The sequence below is a fragment of the Lampris incognitus genome, chromosome 1, assembly GCF_029633865.1.
Source record: "Lampris incognitus isolate fLamInc1 chromosome 1, fLamInc1.hap2, whole genome shotgun sequence".
In the NCBI taxonomy this organism is placed as follows: domain Eukaryota; kingdom Metazoa; phylum Chordata; class Actinopteri; order Lampriformes; family Lampridae; genus Lampris; species Lampris incognitus.
The window spans coordinates 95,731,509-95,753,823 of record NC_079211.1 but is presented as its reverse complement, the minus strand read 5'-3'; the positions used below and the strand labels follow the sequence as shown (position 1 = coordinate 95,753,823).

General features: G+C 44.2%; 1 protein-coding gene across 1 annotated transcript in view; it reads left to right on the top strand.

Annotated features, from left to right (window-relative positions):
- LOC130111238 (cAMP-specific 3',5'-cyclic phosphodiesterase 4D) overlaps nucleotides 1-22,315 on the top strand; it is a 78,355-nt gene that overhangs the window by 32,143 nt on the left and 23,897 nt on the right. The window contains exon 2 of the mRNA XM_056278349.1: nucleotides 12,226-12,464. Within this exon, the coding sequence (XP_056134324.1) occupies nucleotides 12,226-12,464 (239 nt within the window). The remainder of the gene's footprint in view (nucleotides 1-12,225; nucleotides 12,465-22,315) is intronic.

The window sequence follows — 22,315 nt, the reverse complement described above, 5'->3', positions numbered from 1 at the left end:
AGAATCCTTGCCATTGTGAGTAGAGACCTTGTAGCAGCTGAAGGGCACTACCACAGGTCATGCTATAGACTTTACACCAAAGAAGAGGTTTCCAAAGGAGAGGTTGCCAGCAATGAAGATGATGATGCTGCAGCCCAGTATGAAGCTGCTGTGAATAAGGCATACAATGAGATGTTCCTCTTCATCAGGATGGAGCTTTTTGGCAATCCTCAAGTGATGACAATGACTGATCTCTCTTCTAGACTGGTAGCTTCAATGAACTCCCAAGGCATTGCCCAAGTCAAGGAATCAACCAAGAAGCACATAAGGCGAAACCTGGAGAGTGAGTTTGCTGGAGCCTTGCAGATATTCCCTGATGAGAAAGGAAAATTCCTCCTCTATCCCGATAACTTGTCCATGAGGGAACTTGCCAAAGAAAATCAGTCTCTCAAAAGGGAGCTGCAGACCCTGAAAAGTGTCAGTGCACAAGATGTTATAGCCAAAGCAGCCATCAAATTGACAGCAGACATTAAAAGTCAAGATGTTCCTCAAACCTGGCCGCCTGAAGTCAAACCAGAAGCAGAATGTCCTACCATTCCAGAGTCGCTAATTATCTTCCTGTACTCTCTACTCACAGGCTCAAATGATCCTGATCATGCATCCCAGAGAGTGCAGTGCCTTCTGCAGTCATTTGGCCATGACATAGTATATGCAGTGACATGTGGAAATACCAAGCCTTCCAAGCACATTGTTCTGCCATTCAGTGTCAAATCGTTGACAGGAAATGTAGAGTTGATAAACATCCTCAACCGACTTGGTCACAGTGTGTCCTATTCACAGATGGAAGAGATCAACACTGCCCTGTGTCTCCAGAAACTATCATCATCAGGGAGTGGCATTGCCCTTCCAGCTAACATCCATCCTGGCATATTCACAACTTTAGCCTGGGACAATATCGACCGTCTTGAAGAAACTGTCAGTGGTGAGGGAACATCTCACAGAGTCAATGGGATTGCTGTGCAAGCAAAGCCAGTCAACCCCCTTCCTGTCCAACCCATGCCCACTGTTCCCAAAACAAAAAGAGAAGCATTGATGGACCCCCACCAATGTTACCAACTTACAATGCTGGACAACGGGTAGGGCCACCACAAAGCAAAAAGTCAGATGCCGATACTGCAGCCAATACTAAGCTTGCCAGAGAGAAAAACCTTCTTTGGGTCCTAGCACGCATGTCACAACAAGAAGAACAGTCAGTCAGCAGCTGGACAGGCTTCAACATCCTGACTCGAGGAGAGATGACGGTCATCCCCGACAATATAGGCTATCTGCCTACCATCAATGCTCCAGCGACACAAATGTCTACTGTCAACGAGGTGCTTAACCAGTCACTGAGCATCATGCAGTGCTTAGGCCTGAGGAAGATTGTCTGTGTCTTTGACCAAGCACTGTATGCGAAGGCTGTCGAGATCACATGGAAACACCATGACAAGTTCCATGATATCATCGTTAGGCTTGGGGTATTCCACACCATCTGCACACTGCTGGCAATAATAGGAAAGCGTTTCCAAGATGCTGGACTCAAAGACCTCTGCATTGAGTCTGGCATGATTGCAGAAGGCTCAATTGCTGGTGTTATGGATGGCCGCAAGTACAACAGGGCAGTGCGACTACACAAGCTCCTGTATGAGGCTCTCATGCGACTGACCTTGAATGGTTTCCTGTCCTGGTTGGAAGAAACTCACAGGAATGACATGGTTCACCTGAATGAGACACTGAAGACCATTGACAGCCTTGGGAAAGAAGTCTCACAACATGCTTTGAAGGAGGTCCTCGAGAACAGCTCTTGTACACGCATCATGGATCTATTTGAAGTCTACCGTGAGTTCCTTAGAGGTGGAAACGGCAGCCTCTCGAACTTCTGGATGTCCTATTTGGACATGGTTGAAATCTTGTTGGGGCTCATCCGAGCATCCAGAGAGGGAGACTGGATGCTACACTTGGCTAGCATTCGAGCAATGATCCCATGGTGCTTTGCTTATGACAGGATGAATTATGCACGCTACCTCCCCTACTACTACACCCAGATGTCTGAGCTGCCCATCACACATCCAGATGTGTACACAGAATTCATGGAAGGAGGCTTCTCAGTCCAACTGGGCTCCACCAATCCCTTTGGCCGAATCCCTGTTGACCAAGCTATAGAAGAAACGGTGAACAAAGACACCCAAACAGCTGGAGGGACAAAGGGATTCAGCTTGAAGCCAGGAGCTGTGACCAAATATTATCTCACAGCTGAGTATAGAAGCATGTACCTCAGACAGCTGAGAGACCTGACAGGTCAAGGCAGGTGCAAATGGTCTCATCCAGATCTACAGAGTCCAAGGATCAAGAGAGATGAAGCAGATGTCCAGTCTCTCATGGACCTTATGGAGAATAACTGGCTCAATCCTATGTCCCCTGATGAGATTGATTTGGTTAGCCTCTCCACTGGCAACATGGCTCCACCTGATGTGACCATAGATCTCTTGAGAGCTCTTGAGAAAGGAGAAGAGGCCTACCAAGCATTCCAGCAAACAAGGTTAGATGCAGACCCACCACCTGGGAAATTCCACGACAAGATGACCAAGCAAAGTCTGAAAACATTCTCCAATGTCAGCACAAAACAAGCTCATGGAAAGAAAGCACAGGATGTGGTTCTGAAGGCAGATAGAAACCTTTTCAGTCACATGATCCTGGTGGCTGAAAGCAGGAAGGTGAATCTGAAGGATGTCCTTGCCTACCCATTGGGCCCACTACCATGGGCACTGGCAAATGCTGATGGGTCCTTACGAAAAACAAACAAGGCTGCACTTGCCAGAGAGCTTGAAAAGAATGTATCTCCTGCAGAAGACATCCCAATCCCATCTACTTCCATCATTGATGGGATGAGCCTGGTCCAAAAAATGAATGGCAACAACAAAACCTTTGCACAGGTGGCAGAGTCAGCCTTGACCCAGGTCCTCCATGAGGGAGCACAAAGTGGGAGGATTGATGTTGTTTTTGATGTCTATCACCAGACTTCGATCAAAGATGCTGAACGACTGAATCGGGGTGGAGACATCACTCTCCAGTACAAGAATCTTGCAGGGGGACACCACGTCCAGCAGTGGAGAAAATTTCTGTGCAGTTCCTCCAACAAGACCAGTCTCATCAAGTTTCTGGTGGAAGAGTGGAAACTCCCACGATACAGAGCTATGCTGCATGGCAAGGTGTTGTACATGACCTGTGAGGAAACCTGCTACAAGTTGACAGAAGATGGGTGTGAGGAAGCAGCAGAACTGCACTCCACACATGAAGAAGCTGACACCCGTCTGCTCCTGCATGCATTGCATGCAGCAAATGCGGGCTCAAAGTCAGTTATCATCACAGTTGAGGACACTGATGTCATGGTGCTTTGTCTTGGCTTCCAGAAGGACATCACCTGTCCCATCTACCAGAAGTGTTGGACTCAGAACCGCACACGGTTTGTCGACATCACCAAACTGGCAAGTTCACTTGGAGACAGCATCTGTGACAGCCTAATTGGCTTACATGCCTTCACAGGCTGCGACACTGTCAGTGCATTCGCTGGTCGAGGGAAGCTGAATGCCCTGAAGATAGTGAGAAAGCACACTTCCTGCCAAGAGACTTTTAGTCAACTGGGACAGACATGGAATGTGAGTGATGAGCTGTTCCAGAAAATTGAGCAGTTCACCTGTCGGATGTATGTTGCTAATAGCAGCACTGCTGAGGTGAACAAACTGCGTTACCAGCTCTTCTGCACCAAAAGGGGAGAGGTTGAGTCCAGCCAGCTGCCACCATGTAGAGACTGTCTCTTTATGCATGTTCAACGAGCCAACTATCAGGCAGCAATATGGAAGTGCTGTCTGCAGGCTAACCCTGTGGTGCCAAGCCCTACTGAGTATGGATGGACAGACGATGAAGGCAAGCTGGCCATTTACTGGATGCGCTCCCCACCTGCACCAGATGTGGTCTTGGAAATGCTAACATGCAAGTGTGTGCATTCATGCAAAATGCCAAGCTGCATGTGCCTGTCAAATGGACTTCCATGCACAGACATGTGCAGGTTACAGACCTGCAGTAACCAAAAACAGCAGGATGGTCCAGAACTGGACTTTGAACTTGGGGAGTCAGACGATGAGAGAAACGAGCAGTTTGATGAATGACAGTGTGATGATTCTGATGGTATTACTGTGGTAGTAGTCTATTGATGCACAGGATGTTGATTCTGGACTTGGTTACCCAGAGCTTGATAACAATAATGTAACCATATTCACATATACCCATTACCCTACCCATTACCATTACATATACCCACTAATGATATGGGATTACATGTATCATTGACTAAGTATATGTAAATGTCAATGTTGTTTAAAATATTAAAATAGTTCATTACCTCACTATGGTATTCCTTTTTATCATGTATTTTGATTGTGTATTTAAACAAATGTATAGAGACCAGTTTGTGACCTAACTGGCTTTGGTCTAGTTCTCATTTAAGGCTCACAATCACCTCACACAATGAAATAGTATGGGTATATTATACATTTTCTGAATCTTTACAGTCCTGTGAGTATTCCAGTTTTTGTGTTTTGTGTCCCTGATATTCCTAGATGCCACAGGGCTAAAAGAAAGTATATAGTTTAGGCGAACATTGCAGAAAGATGTGTGTTATTGACGGGTTGAAGAGCTCAAGTGACCTCTATATTTGTGAGAAATATCCACAACAGGGCTTGAATGAAAGCTAAGAAGGTCCCCTTTAAAATGATACCAAAGACAATATTATAGAACATTGAAAAATGTCCTGACCATGAGGCTAAACCAGGATATGCACCAGCGTCTAAAATGCAATTTAGTTTAGCGGGTGGTTAACTTCATGAGCTGATAACTGTGATAGAGCTGCCACTCAGGAATGGTTATCATACCAAAATATCATCTACAGACATGGATCCTTTCAAAAATTATAAGTAAGTTTTGCCACCTTGAGTGTACCGAAATATCGTCTGGCCCATGGACTAAGTGAACGATTCGCTGATTTGCGAAATGTGATGGACGTCTCGTTGACTTTCGACAAATAGTTGGCGAGATTAGCCGCAGACGGACAGACGCAACACATACGCCGACTAGACGGCTGCTGCCTGGCGGAGATGACAAACACGTTTCCAGTTGCTGTAGAGCAGTGTTTCTCAACCGGGGGTCCGCGGACCCCTAGTGGTCCGTGGTGTAATTGCAAGGGGTCCGTGAAAATAAAATATCTTTAAAAAAAAGATCCTATGACATTTATAGAAATAGGATTATTTTACTCAAATGTGACTGAGACCTTTATCTACCTAAACTATAAAGGGTAACAGGACTTTTTTCTCTAATTACATCTGTTTCACAAGTGTAATTTGTTATATTTTAATAAGAGATCTTGCTCCCGTTTGCATTGTTAAAAGTTACTGCATAGAAATTCTGCTGTTACATATATCTGAAAGTTACTGAATACATATTCTGTTTCTTTACATATATCTGAAAGTTACTGCATAAGAATTCTGTTTTGTTAACTATATCTAAGTTACAACTGAAAGCTCTTATTTTTGCCCCAAAGAGTGAATAAATGCTATAATGCAATTTAAAATGCAGTTTCTACTGTTTACACAAATTGCAACCCCCCTCCCCCAAGATCAGGTGGAGGGGTCCCCAGGGTAGATCAAAAATACACAGGGGGGTCCAGGACCCCAAAAAGGTTGAGAACCACTGCTGTAGAGTTCACCGGTCATTTGTGCAACTTCCACACGTTCAGTGAAGTATAGCCACAGTATTGTCAGTACACCGCCTTCAATTCAATGAAAATAATGTGCACACCAACCTGGAGCTCAAGTTCCACCTCACTCGAGACTCGTGGCAGCCTTCCCTAGCAAAATTCGTCCAGTTATTTAGTCCGTTTGGGAGAAGGTGTGAAAAAAGAATGCGACAATCACAGTAAATGACCGTGACACTGACAACGGCTTAACAATAATATTTTTTGATCATTTATTGACGAAATTGTTTGTTGAGGAAACGTACTCATCCATCTTTACGCATCTTTCTGTAAATTGAAAAAAATATATATAATGACGTCACACTTTTACATTCGGTTGGCAGCGCCCCCTACTGAGAGCGTCTTCCCACGCCCCTACAGTCCTACCAGATCCGCAGAAAACACGGAAGTAGATCGGCACAAGATCGTCAGTAACCGTGAGTGCGGCGGCCATTGCGCTTAGTTTGCTCATAACCTGCCAAAAGCTCAAACTCAAAGTGGATGACGACACCGGGGGCGTTCTGGCACTACACGTCAACATTTGATTGGCCGATGATACGGTCGCTTAAAGTTTGTAATCAGTTTGCAGCTTCGGGCTTCAAGGAAATCAGACTCAGAATAATGTATTCATCCCCGAGGGCAAATTGGGTAAAGGCTGCAATACAAACTAGTGCTGGTCCAAGGAGCTGTCCGGCTGCCCAGCCCCACTAGAAAACAAGTAATTGAGTTCAGACACATTTCAGACATGCTTCAATGTAGCTATGAAAAACAAATTGATTTTGATTTTGACAGGGCCAGCAGAGAAAGCCCTGATGGCGCTGACATCCCACCACTGTTGCTGCTACAACTCCCACTACTACATGGATAAGTAGACATGTTGGTCCTTGACTAACGGGCCGGACCCTTTAGTCGACTGGTTAACGTTGTCGCTTGCGGAGTGGGAGACGTGTTCGCGTCCCGGCTGTGGCGACGGTTCCCGGACTGCCCCCCTAATTCGCTACATTGGTGTCAGAAGTGGGATGGTGAGACCGTGAAGTCATCGGAAGCGCGTGCGCCCAGAGGCGTGAGGGAGCTGATATGCTGAAGCGCGGGGACGGGCTTCCCAAAGGAGGGGGGGTAGTGTAACGTGCATGGATAAGCAGACACGTTGGTCCTTGACTAACGGGTTGGATCCTTTAGTCGAGTGGTTAACGTTGTGGCTTGCGGAGTGGGAGACACGCGTCCCGGCTGTGGCGACGGTTCCCGGGCTGCCCCCCTAATTCGCTACAATATAACCCCAGTGCTGATGACAATCATAGTACAATAGTGTAATACTTCCTGATCCCCTGGAGAACTCTCTTGAGTCATACCCATTGCACTTATAAAGCAAACTGGACAGGTAATGTTAAAACAATATCGGACCATGGTTGTGCCAGTACATGAAATACAGCACAGAACATCAGGAGTCAACATGAAGACAACATGAAGTGTTACAACAGCGCAATTAATTCTTCCATAATTTTGTTCATCACGAGGAGCCAATTACAGTAGTAGGGGAGAGCATTAGAGAGTGAAAATCAAGAACTGTGCACGCAGCCTACAGTCAGAAGACACCTACTCAGACTATGCATACATACCTATCTGAGCTGCAGACTTACCAGATTGTGACATGAAGTCACAAATTCACTCCATTCAACCAGCTGAAGATCCTTAGTCTGACAGAGGTGGAATGACTAAGTCCAAATGAATGCTAACACAAAAGTTATAAAATGTCTGAAAAATATCTGACCAATAATGAGATGACAATATATTGTAGCCTTGACAGCGTTAAAACCCATAACGGTATTTAAACCAATAAAAATATAAAAGGCTTAATTTTTCCAAATATGATTCAAGTACATCTGCAAACACAAGCATTACGATTAGAAAGACAAATTCTAATATGCTTTTATTTCCCATTTCATTGGTGAAATCATGGTGAGGGCCTTTGTCAGTCGTACTGCTATGAGTCCTCAAATCAAGCTGACACTCTGGACCAACACAGAAGTGTTGCATGTCAACAATTTCATTGTGTTAGTCTCCTGTTTCCTTCTCTGTAAGACACTGTCTGTAATAATGACATCTCTAATACAGGTAATTAAATAGAAATGAAGGCTCAATGATTTCCTAGATGAAGATTGGCACCTTGATAGATTAAGGGGTTGAACAGAGGTGGCGGGGTGCTCGGTTGGTGGAACAGAGAGCGAGGAGGAATAGTCACGACATAGTAAGGAGGGGAGACTTCTCATTTCCCCGAAAAGGACAGGGTGAGCTTTTCGTTCATTTGTCATAGCCCATGAGGAATCTCCATTATTTGCCCCCCCCCCATAGGAATCTCATTTAGATATATGATAAGACACAAAGTTTTAATGAAACTTGGTTAACACTTTGTCTCACTCTGACACACACACACACGCACGCACGCACGCACGCACGCACACACACACACATCCCCACCTACCTACCTAACAGTACATTGTTTGCTAGGTCCATTTCAAGTATATAGTCATTAGTCATGAGGGTCCATACACATGCACGCACACACACACACACACACACAAATGCCTGGATAATTCATGTGTTTGGACTTGCAGGGTGAATAGGTGTTTTTATCCAGCAGACTGCCCCGGGCGTCATACGCACTATTGAATACCTCTGGCACGGCGAACCAATCAAAACACTTTTGCCACACAATAATGAAAGGAAACCAAGTGAGAGAACACAAATCTTTCAGCTCAAAATGCGTTAATTTATTAAAGAACCCTTGCTCCTGCTACTGTTAGCATACTATGTCAGGGGGGACATGTATTAGTGCCATGGAGCCTCTTCTGGTTATTGCATGTTTCTGAATAGCGTACATCCATTCCCCTCGAGAGAGGCCCCATCTGCTAATATTGTTAATCAGCATAATGTGGACCAGGGGTTCTACCGGTAAAATAGTTATGTGGGATGCAGGTATTAGTGTTTTGCCCTTATCTAATAGGAAAATATTGTTAATCTTCCGAAACAAATGAAAACTGCTCAAGGCTTGCAACAAGATTAATGGCTCAAAACCTGGCTTAATTCATCATACTGCCTTGCAACCTTACTGTGTGTTTGTGTGTGCACACACATGCATGCATGCTTACCCGCGCATGTAGTAAGTCAGTGACACTCCTGAAACCACTCAATACACAGATAACTGGTTTTGTTCCCCATCAGCTTCTCCTTGCCGTCCCTGAGGACTTGGGGAGTGTGACAAAGAAATGATGCAAACAATCTGCCCTCTATTTACTTCTGTCCTGCAGATTATTGACTGTATTTTGTGTTCAGTGGCTCCTGTTGCAGGGCGGAGTTGTATGACGCGGCTAAATGAGCAGTTTGCATGTCATATTCGACCCGACGCGTCAACTAACTTACGTTCAGTCTTTCACACTAACACACTGATGAGTCATTACAGATGTAACTTCTGAGGAGCGTTAATTAGTGTGGCCAAAGTCTTTACGGAAAGCGCTTGTGTTTTTGCAGCTTGGCACTGCCGAATCCCTCATCACAACAGTTAAAAGCTGTTGTGCTCACTTTTTTTGCACGGTGAGAATACAACACCTGCTGTGTTTCTTCAAGGTACCTGAAACTATAGGATGAGTTTCATTCATACTGGTCTCACCTCAGATGCCCACAATCTCAGCTGTTGGATGACTATAGTGAACCTGCAATTGCTATCTGGGGGGGGGGGGGAACCGGTTTCCTTTCTTTAATCTTGCCATCTGTTTTTTTTTTTTCTTTGTTCACTTTTCAATCTCCTTTCTTGACCTTGTGCACCAAGTCATTTTCACCCCTGGACTTGTCCTCCTTTTCAAGTGTGTCTGTGTGCGTCTCGGTACAAAGAGGTGAAACTTACCATATATGCAGGTAGGGCTGTGCGATATGACCAAAATCTCATCACAATATAGTAGGTCATTCATATCACGATAACGATACATATCACAATATGGCACTTTTCTGTAAATTCAATGAATAAATAGTTTATGTAAAATGACCACATGGAAAGGCCTATTTCTGATTACATTTTGAATTATATGCTTGACAAATAAAAAGTACTTACTTATATTTGGTTATTTTTCTCCTTTTATTTATAACCTTGGTGCAAATTTTCAATTAAGCATGTAACAACTGTATACCTTGTGGATTTCCTCTTCTAGTTTGTCCAGACACTCTTGATATAAACAAGACAACTCTACTTGAGTGAAGTGTTTTCGGCTCGGCATTGTGTGCCTTGGGTCGAGTTGTTCGCAACAAATCACAAAATCTCCGTTTCTCGACCGTGTAAATTGGGGCCACGTGTTTGCAGATGTAAGTTGCGATGACAGTTGTTATCGCCTTCCGTCTTCCTGATTCTTTGACATGTGGTGTGCCGCGGGCGAAAGCCTCTCGCAACGTCTGAGTCTGGGGTTTGTTCTGGGCACTCCACTGTGCTTTTGCGGCTCTCGTCTGTAGACTCCGTACGGTTTGACATGATTCGTGCATAGGTGGTAAAAGAGGCTAGTGGCATTTGAGTCTGTTGTGCGAACCGGCGTGCGGCATATTTTCTGGTCCGTGCTGTACTTTTCATACCCATACCATGTCCAGACAATAGAAGTAGCCTCTCTTTTAGGTGCAAGCTCCTTGTTTTGTCCTCGCTGGTTGGAGTCCTTCTGGGCAGGATTATCCCGTTCTGCGTTACATTCACTGTCCTCCCTGTTTGTTTGTATTGCCCTCGTGCAAATTTCCCACCTGCATCCGTGCTGTGAAAGGGTCGTCCAGATGACGAAAAATATTGCCGTAAAGAGTGTGATTTGCGACACAACGAAATAAACGATAGAGATTAATATGAAATGATAAGACGTTTTCTATCATCACACGATATATATATCGTCATATCGCACAGCCCTATATGTGGGTAATACAGCTACATTAGGGCACGCAACAGCTTGGGGCCCACTCACAGGGACCCCTCTTTATCTCGCCACTGTGTATCAATGATCTCGAGCGCTGCGTAGTAAAATCCTAGCAGAAGAGTTAGCTAGCTGGCGAAGTGTCAAGACCTCGCACAGCAAATAGCCCAGAGAGTGTGCCTATGATGTCTAAGTAAAACTTAATTAGTTGACTAATAATCAACCTACACACGTGCTTTGTGTTTATAAGACATACATGAATAATGTTGTCTATATGTGGATGCACCTTCACCAATAAGGTTTTCATCTGTGTCAAGGTGCGCTGTCACTATATATGTTTGTGCTAACCACTGGGCATGGTGGCCCAGTGTGCTGTTTCTTCACAGCAAGAAGGTCCTGGGTTCGAACCCAGGCTGTCCCAGGTCCTTTCTGTGTGGAGTGTGCATGTTGTCCCTGTGTCTGTGTGGGTTTCCTCCGGACACTCCGGTTTCCTCCTACCATCACAAGAGATACGTATGTTAGGGTTAATACTCCTGTCTGTGCCCCTGACCAAGGCAATAGGAAGAAATAACTGGAGTTGTTCCCCAGGTGCTGCACGGCGGCTGCCCACTGCTCCTAGCTACACAGCTAGGATGGGTTAAATGCAGAGAGTACATTTCATTTGTATGTACAAAATGACTAATAAAGAGTATTCTATCTGTTATGGTGCTCCGACACCAGATTTTGTTCAGTAGGCTAGTCTGTCACTATCTTGGGCTTGCTATTAAGACTCCTCCTCTATAGCACAGTGATCTCCTAGTAATCATTTCATTTAGGCATCAACTACACAGTGCATTTTGCTGTTGTTGGTCATTTTAAAGCTGCGTGCTTTCACTTCTTTCATTCGCTGCTGACATTACGTTATATTATGTCTGATTGTGACGGGCAGGCTTGGGCCTGTTTTGACCATCTTGCATTGGGGCCTGGCACAGACTCGTTACGTCTGTGTCAGTGCAGTATGTTTCTCTTCAGCGTGTTAACCTTCATCAGAGCTCCCTCAACAGTACCTATGTCCTCCCACTGACTCACATATATAGTGACATGCTCTTTTCCCATTTCTTACCCAATTAACCCAATTCTTGCTTGAGGTGAGTCAGGAGCTGACTCACCTCAGATGTCTCAGCCAGACATTTAAAGACCTAAACCCTCAGATATCCATTTTTTAGTTCTGACTTCCAAAAACATGTCCTCACTTTCCTTTCACTCCTCCGTTATCAATCAACTGGTATCCCTTCTCATTGCAATATCTGAACTGACAGTCTTCCCAATTCTGCTGTATTTTTTTTTTACATTTACATCTCTGTATGACGTATTCTTCTTCAGCAGTCTAATGTTTTCTATCGACCATTTCCTCCTCTGACCAACTTCACTTCCAACCCCCCCCCCCTTGCCTGTCAATTCCTTCTCTCCTCTGACATTTCCTTTTTTCTGGCTTATTCTCCTCCCCTCCAGGTGTCTGACGATTCATCAGATTCCCCGGAGCCAGGGCCGGTCACATGCATGGAGCCCTTCCTGGTGCGGAGACTGTCCTGCCGAACTGTCCAGCTGCCCCCGCTGGCCTTCAGACAGGCAGAACAGTACTACTGTGATCGCAGACCGGAGACAGACACAGTCACAGTGCCGCCACGCCCAACCACACTGCCATTACGCACCCCTCCGCTCATCGCCATCACCTCGGCTGACACAACCAGGTAGGAGGTTGCGTGAGGTAGACATGAATGTGTCAGTGTGGGTCTTTTTTTTTTTATACACACACATAAATGCATTTTAACGGGACTGAGGTACTGGAGTAGGACAAGTAGGGTTGAGTGGTTTGGTGGGTCAGTAGTCTTCTGTGGTGCTGCTGCTTTGATATGGACTCAGGACCAAATTACTTGCTAAGGGTCAAATTTGTAGCCTGTGGATCGATTTGAGAAGAATAATGCTTTCTGCACTGATGAGGGCACACAAAAATTGAGTTAATTGAAGTGATTTGACATCAAAGAAATGTGTTGAAGTTGAGGGAAAGCGACTTTGTTTTTGGTAATTTAGCCCGCAACTCCTGTTATTATGTTCGCTAGATTTATTCAAATGATCGGGGACTCACTGGACGCTCGAGGGAGTCTGACTCACTAAGTAACTATATCGGTACGGCAACTTACTGATCTTAAGCACGGGAAGTATAATTTACCCTTTGAAAAAAATGATAAACAGGATAAAAACAGTAAGTCTTAGAGAATTTCATTCCAGACTTGGCACTGAATCCTTCTTGGGCGAAGCCCCAACCTACACCATGAAGAGTCGTACATATGGCAGGCAGTCTGCATTTGACTTTAAACTACTTTATGATGGTACACAAGTCCCTCTGAAAGTCAGTTATTAAAATAATCCATTTATTGGAGCTGCCAGACCTTTTGTTGTGTGGATTTTCCGAGTTGTCTCTGCATTTGCCCAGGATTTCTTTGGTTACCCTGATTTCCTCCCATAGTTCAAAGATACGCATGTAAGTTGGAGAGTCAACATCGGCTATATTAAAACAAAGGATCATGTCTGAGTGATAGGTTATGTGGGCCCTGTGATGGATTGACAGCCTATTAAGGTCTCTCTTTTCCTTTGCCAAATGCCTGTTGGGGTAGGCTCCACCCTGCTGCCAACCCAAATTAAGCGGGTGTAGACAATGGATAACCGAATGAATACATTTATTTGAAAAGCATTTTATAACCAATACAAAGTCTTTAGGGCGGCGACATGCAGAAGTTGTGCGCTTGTAAACACTGTCGTACCAGCAACACGTGCATTATAGCATGGCTCAGCCGCAGTCACCAGAGAAAACTCCTTCGAAATTTGACGACGTTTGTGTCGTTTGCTGCTAAACATATATTCATCGGTTAAAAACGAACAATCAAATAGTGATGTAGAGTTGCTCGGGACATCCACTTTCAATGTTTTACAAAGCTCTCTCCGTCTCACAAAGTGATTCGCTATGGCCCAATCCCAATGTCCCCTCTAAGGCCTAAGCCCTGAACCCTCATGGACTTAACTTTACATCACCTGGTAAGTGCTTGAGTGCGAGAGGCTGTGCGGGCTTGAAATGGTATAAATACGAATGGGACGGCACTTTGCAAAATATCACGTTACCTTGGCGATGCCAAAACATGTTTCGTACTAATGTGGGCTTGGTACTTTTTTTGAAACTTTCTTCATGGCCAAGGCACTTCAGTTAAGGGACCGACTGCCTGATTTGAACGTCTTCCAGGCCTCTTGCCTTACAGAGTGGAGGAGAGGTAATTCTCAAATAATAAATTTACTAATTTTTGTCAAAACAGCATAATCAACATTAAGAAAAAATGAAGAAGAAAAAAAGGAAATGGTAGATGAATAAACTAGGTGTGTAATATAGCATATGCTTGCTTCATGTGTTTTTTATGGACCATCTTAAATCCTTGTTAATATGCTGTTTCTTTGTATATTTAGGCATACCAGCGCACCCAATATGCCAGGCTGAACACCCATGTGCCCATGTGTCCTTCCATGCTTGTTTACCTTTTTTTTTAACGCTTTCAGGCTTCCCCTGGTAACCCTGTGTGTAAAGTCACAACGCTATGAACTGTGGGTAATTCCCTCAGGCAAAGTCTGCAAAAATGCAGACTTACAGAGAGTGTGCATAAAGCCCTCAAAATGTCTGCGTGAGAGCCCTCATGAACTTCACGATTTGACAGCTCTAACCCCCTGCGGATTTAGCGGGAACGCACCTCAAAGTCAATGAGTCCATGAGTGTGGACATTGGGATTGGGCCATTATCCCCAATTTGTTTCACTGTGGAGGAGGATAGGAGGAGCGGATCATTTCCTTTAAGATGTGTTCTAGATTTCCAAAGCAGTAGGTGCAGGTTTGTTAGCGGCCGTTCTCGCCACCATTGTAGGAACTGTCTTGCGTTTAGAAGTCCCCAGACACTGGTAAGCGACGTCTGCTATCGAGAGACTACAAGGAACGAGACAGAATTCTTGCTTTTCCTCATTATCTATTACCTTGCATGTATTCACTGGATGTCTGTAAGGTATAAATTTGATAGGCGGCACGGTGGCACAGTGGTTAGTGCGGTCGCCTCACAGCAAGAAGGTCCTGGGTTCGAGCCCCGGGGTAGTCCAACCTTGGTGGGTCATCCCGGGTCGTCCTCTGTGTGGAGTTTGCATGTTCTACCCGTGTCTGCGTAGGTTTCCTCCGGGGGCTCCGGTTTCCTGCTGGAATAGGCTCAAGCATCCCCGAGATCAGGATAAGCTGTTAAGATAACGGATGGATAAATTTGATCTTTTCCTTGGGAATTTCACTAATCACCTGTAAGGCATTCTAAGGTGCATTCGAAGCATTTATGTTAACTAGAATTGAAACAATAGTTTGCGGCGATTGGATATAAACTTTGAGAAAACTTATTGTAGCGACTGCAGAAGGTGGTCGCTGTGACTGTTGGGGTTCTGCGCTGAGGGAGCTCAATGGCTGATGGGACTGTTAGCGTTCATATTAAAATTGTGTTTTAGTGATTTTGTGTTCATATTGTGGATATTGCTGTGTTGTTTGTTTGGGTTTGGGGGTTCGACTCGGGCTAAGTAGAAGACCATTTACTGACTGATTGACTGTCGGACTAATGTCGCTGTTGCGACCTCGGGGGCGGGGGGATCATTGTGTAGTGAGTTCGGGCCGGTGTGTAAATAAAAGAGCGCTCCCGGGGTTGTGAGGTGTATGGGGCACGAGAGTTGCGATTAAAAAGAGATCTCCTAGCTCCTAGATATCCTTCATGCTGTGCCCAGGGATCAACTCCAGTTCTTTTCCCATCGCCTTGGTCAGGGGTACAGACAGGAGTATAAACCCTAACATGCATGTTTCTTTTGATGGTGGGGGAAACCAGAGCACCCAGAGATCTGCCCTCACAGTAGGCGATCTGTACCGTGCCTCAACATGTTTACCCCCAAAGTCCAGTTCGTTTGACTAGTATGATTGCTCCTTACCGTGCCCTGGCCCGCTTGAAGAGGTGGGCTCGAGCACGGTTCAGTTGGACTCGGGCACGATACGTATCTACTGTGATTGCTAACAGTGCCCGAGCACGGAACTCGAACGATATGATGTCAATTATGTGACCGTCCCATTTAAAAAACATTCTTATGCGTGCAGTTCCATAATTGATAAATCTTTAAGGCATGTGAGAGGGTCGTGTGTCACCGCGGCCGGAACGACACCAAATAAGCCACAATGTAAATAAAATCATGAACTCCATTCTGCTATGCGAGAGCACTTCTCTTCAACACAAAAAGTCGCATTGTGATGATGTAAGTGTGCTCGGGTTCGATACATTAAGCGCAGTGTGAGTGCAGGCCAGCGGGGGAGTGGGGAGGGGGAACAAGGCAACTGTGCCTAGTGTAAGTACGTAGTCGCCACTCTTGGAAAATATGAACATGTAATCAGTAAGATCACATTTGAACCTCCTGTCTCAAGGACCTCAGATCACAAAGACAAAGCATCACATAAGGCCATCCTATTGCCGGCATATGACCACAGGAAAAGAGTGGCAATGAAATGAGGTTTAGAAGATGTTCAGTCATGAGGCACCTCCAATCGGTGGAGGGTTTTAAATATACCAGAGGAGGTGATACAGAGACCCAAAAGGTGAGTCATAGATTTAGATTAGAGCAACACTTCAGAAAATAATACAGTAAAGACTACATACATACATGTACTCTACAGTATTAACTATTATGAATATTTTTAGTGCAGTCTTAGAAATACATCTGTCAAAAGACATTAAAACGGATATTTATTCAGTCACATGCCAAAGTTAGTTATCTATGGAAAGACACTACAGAGTCCACCGGTAAATGAGAGTAGCAAGAGGTGCTGTTATCTAATTTTTGATCATACCAATTCACACGAGGACCAGCATCATATGTCAAATGGTTAGGCATCACATAAATATAAAACAATATTCAACCCCTTCCTACTTTTGTCAGAGAACGTCTCAAGGCTTTGTGAGCAAACTTAAAAAAATGTTTAATTGACATTTAAACGAGGTTATATACGCCGCAAGACGTCAGTGTCTGTGATTTCACGTCTGCTGGGCAAACGAGAAGGATTTTCCTAAAAATAAGCGTATAGAGTCATGCAAAAATTATCCCTCTCAGTCATCACTTATGACCCACTAGACGTGCGTGGTGGTATCTGTGTCTGCAGAGACCCTGTTCCCTGCCTGCGTTTTCTTGTTTTTCTTACTTTGCTGTGTACGGGGGGCATTTCTGGGCAGCGGGACTCTATAAAAACGTACCGACCAGGTGCCAGATCGAGATCCTAAGCACACATCCAAGAGGAAGTTACAACAAAGGATTTTGTCCTTTCCAACTTCGATTGCTAGAGAAAATGTAACATTTGGTAGGATTTTGCAAAATAAAAACGATGAACTCTGTTGTAATGTAATCCTCTGCTTAGCCAAATTCTTTATTCATAAAAATAGATACTTTAAGTCATCACCCAAATTTGTTGTTTTTTTAAATGAATTGAGATTATACTTGAAATCTTTAAAACTAATGACCGATACAAAAGCTCTAAAGATTTATGAGGTGTTAAGACATTTCCCCACTATATCAGAAGACTGATATCCTTATTAATTCCCCCTTGTATGATGGGCTATGTTTTATTATTTTCAATTAGTGTATGTCATGTATTTAATATATTATTGTTTGTACCCTTGTTTTCATAATACATTACCGTATATTTGTCATGTGACATTCAACCTCTATGTACTTCCTGATATACTGTGTAGAAATGTTTACATACTGTTCCCTTTGGCACTTTGGAGATATCTATGTATTTTTGGATGGAATGTATATTTGCCATGTTTGTTTTATAATGAACTTTCTTCAAGAATCTGTACATGAATATGAACAATGTTCAATAAATATATATATATATATATATATATATATATATATATATATAAAAAGAGGAAGCTACAACAATGGCGGACACGGTGCTGGAAAGACGCAAATCCAGCGAGGCGAAACGCCAAGCGGACAAAGCTCGTTGCAAAACAGAAGTGAATCTGGAATTGGCTTTCACCCGCTGGCGAGCACTGAAGGAGAGGCTGGGGAGTCCTTCTGGTGACGTTGCGCCGGGGAGGAGGGGCCAAGTTTGAGCGCTGTGTTCACAAACCACAACCGACAAATCCTACTCGTTGTACCTTCAAGTGTCGCTTTCGTAAGGCTATCTCAGTCACTTCAGCATATTTTTGGCGGGAAGCATTTGAATATATTGCACATCCATATATTTACTTTTTGGCCCGGTTTTTCCCGCGTTTTTCTCTGCAGCTAGGAGCTTAGCTACATCGCTCAAAACACCGCTGACAATGTCACCACTACAATGGACCAAAAACTGCTATTCTCAAGATTTATAACCGGTGCTGAAAAATTACTTGCAAAAAATTGTGATGAGGCCAAGGCTGTGAAGAGTGTCAGGATCAGATATAAAGGTAGTCCATTCTCCCTGAGTAACTTGGAGCGAAGTTCATTTCAGTTTTAACAGGCTATTCCGAAGCAGCGACTTTTGGGCACTCTTTAAATGGACTTCTGCACTTTGCACTGGCTATGCAAGATGTGGGTAATTTGTAATTGTGAGTGCTTGATTAAATGTCACAAGGCAAAGGCAGGATAGATGTAACACTTCTTACTCTTTTCAAACTGTCCTTTTGACAATATTTTAATGACTACAATTTTATTGCTTTCCCCCCGCCCCAAATGAGATGGCTGAAAAGCTATGCAGCAATTGCTCAAATACTTTCTCAACCTGCTGGTAACTTCACTTTCTTCCCATGTGAGCTGCATTCTTTGCAAATAAGTCACCGTGTTTGGACATTTTTTACAGTTAAATGTTCTGAAAGAAAACTTGTATATACACAATGTTTTGGAAGCGTTTCAGAGGAGCTGTGAGATAAACAAAACCTCAAGCCAAAAACTAACAAATAACTCCGGGTGGGTAAACAGTGTGTGTTCCATGTACATATACGACAACGGCGAAATAGAGACATACTACATCGGTCTAACAGGGAACATTCAAAAAGAGGTTTAATGCACATGTTTAGATTTAGAAAGAACCATTTAAAGAATGTAAGATATTTAAGCAGTTATATTTGGTCATTGGCGGACAGAAGCATTAATTATTCGACCGCCTGGAAAATCCTCTCAAAGAACAAAGCGTATTCAACCAGTAGTAAAATGTGCAATCTTTGTCTGACTGAAAAATATTTGATCATTTGCAAACCAGAAATGTCCACATTGAATAACAGGAATGAGTTGGCCAGCAGTTGCACACATAGATATAAGCAAATATTTTGTAATTATAAACAAATCATGCCAATAGACAAATACCAACCCCCGCCCCCATATTGGACCGTTAGCGATCACGTGTTTTTGAATTTTTGAATGTCGCACCTCTCCATTCCCCATTGGACGTTGTGCACGTGATGTGCACGACGAGGCAGTAAATGGTATGTTCTTTCCCGTGTAGCTTTATTGACAGCTGATGATTGCTTATGGCTTGAAACAGGCTTGTACTGTCTCATAAAGAATTTACTTGACCCACTGGATAATTTTGCTCCTTATTTGTTGAACACTTTCCCTACCGTTGAGTGTTTCTTTTAACAAAGTTATACATATGTGTGTGTGTGTGTGTGTGCCTAACTGATGGAACAAGGGCAAAAGCTGATTGCCTATTGGGCTTAGCGGGGGAAACTATTTAACTCCCCTCTTTACCAGTGGCATTTTCTCCTGGAAGGCAAGGGAAGCTCGGCTTCCTCTACTGACCAAACTGTCACTATCATTTTAATGGAAACACTGAATAATTTTCATTGTCTTGCTCTATGTACTCTATTTGTATATTTTGACATGTTGTCATGGCTTTCATCGGCATGAGTTGTTGGGAAAATGTTTACACTCCCATCTTGCACATAAGCAGGTTCACTGAGCAGCACCCAGTTCATAATTGCAGCCTATGAGGCTTGGCTTGGACGGAGATAACAGAATTTTTTTTCGCTCTTCATCCATTTTTATTGCATTTTATTCCGTGCTTCCAACTGCATCACTCCGCAGCAATAATGTAACTTTGAAAAAAATATAAAGGTGACTGAACCTTGTGATGGATTACCTATACCTACATCCCTAATGGATGACCAGGTTTCTGCAGGTGACCGCAGATGACGTGAGAAAGACCCTCTCCAGAGTCAACCCACACAAAGCTGCAGGTCCAGACAGAATCCCAGGCCGAGCCATCAGAGACTGTGCTGAGCAGCTGACAGATGTCCTTGCTGACATCTTCAACATCTTGCTGTCCCAGGCGGTCATCCTCACGTGTTTCAAGTCTACCACCATCATACCAGTGCCAAAGAAGTCCCCTGTGTCCTGCCACAATGACTACCGCCCCATTGCACTGACTCCCATCATCATGAAGTGCTTTGGGAGGCTGGTCATGAAGCACAAGTCCAGCCTCCCCTCCACTCTGGACCTTCTCCAGTTTGCATACTGTGCTAACCGTGCCACAGTAGATGCCATAACCTCTGCTCTTCATCCAGCCCTGTCCCACCTGGAGAGAAAGAACAGCTGTGTGAGGATGTTGTTCACTGACTTCAGGTCAGCTTTTGACACAATCAAACCTCAACAACTGATCAAAAAGCTAAGCCAGCTGGGCCTTAACACCTCCCTCTGCAACTGGTTGCTCGACTTCCTCACGGGGAGGCCACATTTGTGCCAATTTGCACTGACAATTGGCAAGATCTCTTCCAGGACCATCTCACACTGAGCACCGGCGCTCCACAGGGCAGTGTGCTCAGTCCGCTCTTGTTCACCCTGCTGACTCACGACTGCACAGCATCATCCACCTCTAACCTCATTATAAAATTTGCTGATGATACCACAGTGGTAGGTCTCATCAGCAACAACGATGAATCATCATACAGAGCGGAGGTGGATCAACTGGTGATGAGGTGCAAAAACAACAACCTCTTCCTAAATATAGGAAAAACTAAGGAGGTCATTATTGACTTTAAAAAGGCCAGTGCCCACCATACCCCTCTGACCATCAATGGTATGGACGTGGAGAGAGTCAGCAGTGTTATAAGTTCCTGGGAGTTCACATCACAGAGGACCTCTCCTTGTCCTCACATGTCACTGCACTCTCCAAGAAGACCCAGCAGCGTCTTCACTTCCTGCAGTGTCTGAAGAAGGCGAGTCTCCCCCCACCCATCCTCATTACATTCCACAGAGGTACCATAGAAAGCATCCTGACCTGCTGTATCACAGTCTGGCATGGGAACTGCAAGGCCTCTGACCACAAATCCCTAAAGCGGATAGTGAAGATGGCTGGAAAGATAATAGGAACTGCTCTCCCATCTATCCAGGCTATCTATGACGCATGGTGCACCCGGAAGGCTCTCAACATCGTGAAGGACCCCACCCACCCTTCCCACATCAACTTCGCCATCCTATCTCTGGCAGGAGGTACCGGAGCATCCGTGCTGCCTCTACTAGACTATGCAGTAGTTTCATTCCTCAGGCTGTGAGGTTCCTCAACAGCCTGTACACTTAGACCTTCCACGAGATAACTTTTTGACCATCTGTCTCACTGTCCATGTCAGGCGTGCTTGTGATGTTTAGGTCTGTGAAGTAGTTTTTGCTTTTAATGCATTTTTTGTTTTTAATATTTATTGTGTGTTATTTGTTTTTATGCGACACTGTCGTTCTTCTGAAACATAATTTCGTTCCCTTGTATGTATGAGACATGCATATGAGGCAATGACAATAAAAGTTGTCTAAGTCTATTTCAAGCAACTTTCAATTCTCTGCAAGTTAATTTTGGTATTGAAATAAATAGGGACCAACAGTGGCCTGGATGGTAGAAGTACAGGGACAAGTGCATAAGTTTATTATCAGTGTAATATTGACGGACAAGATCACTCAACTATATGCCATACAACATCTCTATTCAACTTTTTTGAATAGAGATGTTGTAGAGATGAATAGAGATGATTCTATGAGGATTATGGTGCATAGATTATGCTATCTGGAGTGTACATGCACCTGTGGCTCATGTGGCATCATTCATACTGTCAATCCCACTACCCATCTCCCCCTCCCCGCCATCCCTGCTCCACCCAAAAGTCTGCAGGTTTCAAAATTGAGGAAAGGGTGGAGACAGGCAATTTCAGTCTGTTTCATCCATCCATCCATTATCCAAACCGCTTATCCTGCTCTCAGGGTCGTGGGGATGCTGGAGCCTATCCCAGCAGTCAGTAGTCCATTTCACGCCCCTTTAAATGTCTTCACATAGGTAAAACAGCGCCCGCCTGAATTGCAAGTTATGGTTAATATTAGTCAATGTGTGTGGTGACAGAATGTATTGCGTTCCCAGGGTAGCCTCAGAGCCGTTCATGATTAGTCTATGAAAAATAAAACAAGGATCTTACCAATCAGATATGTCTGTTGTTATGCTGCTGGTAAAATGTGAAAATTCAGGACACCCAGCCACACTCTGG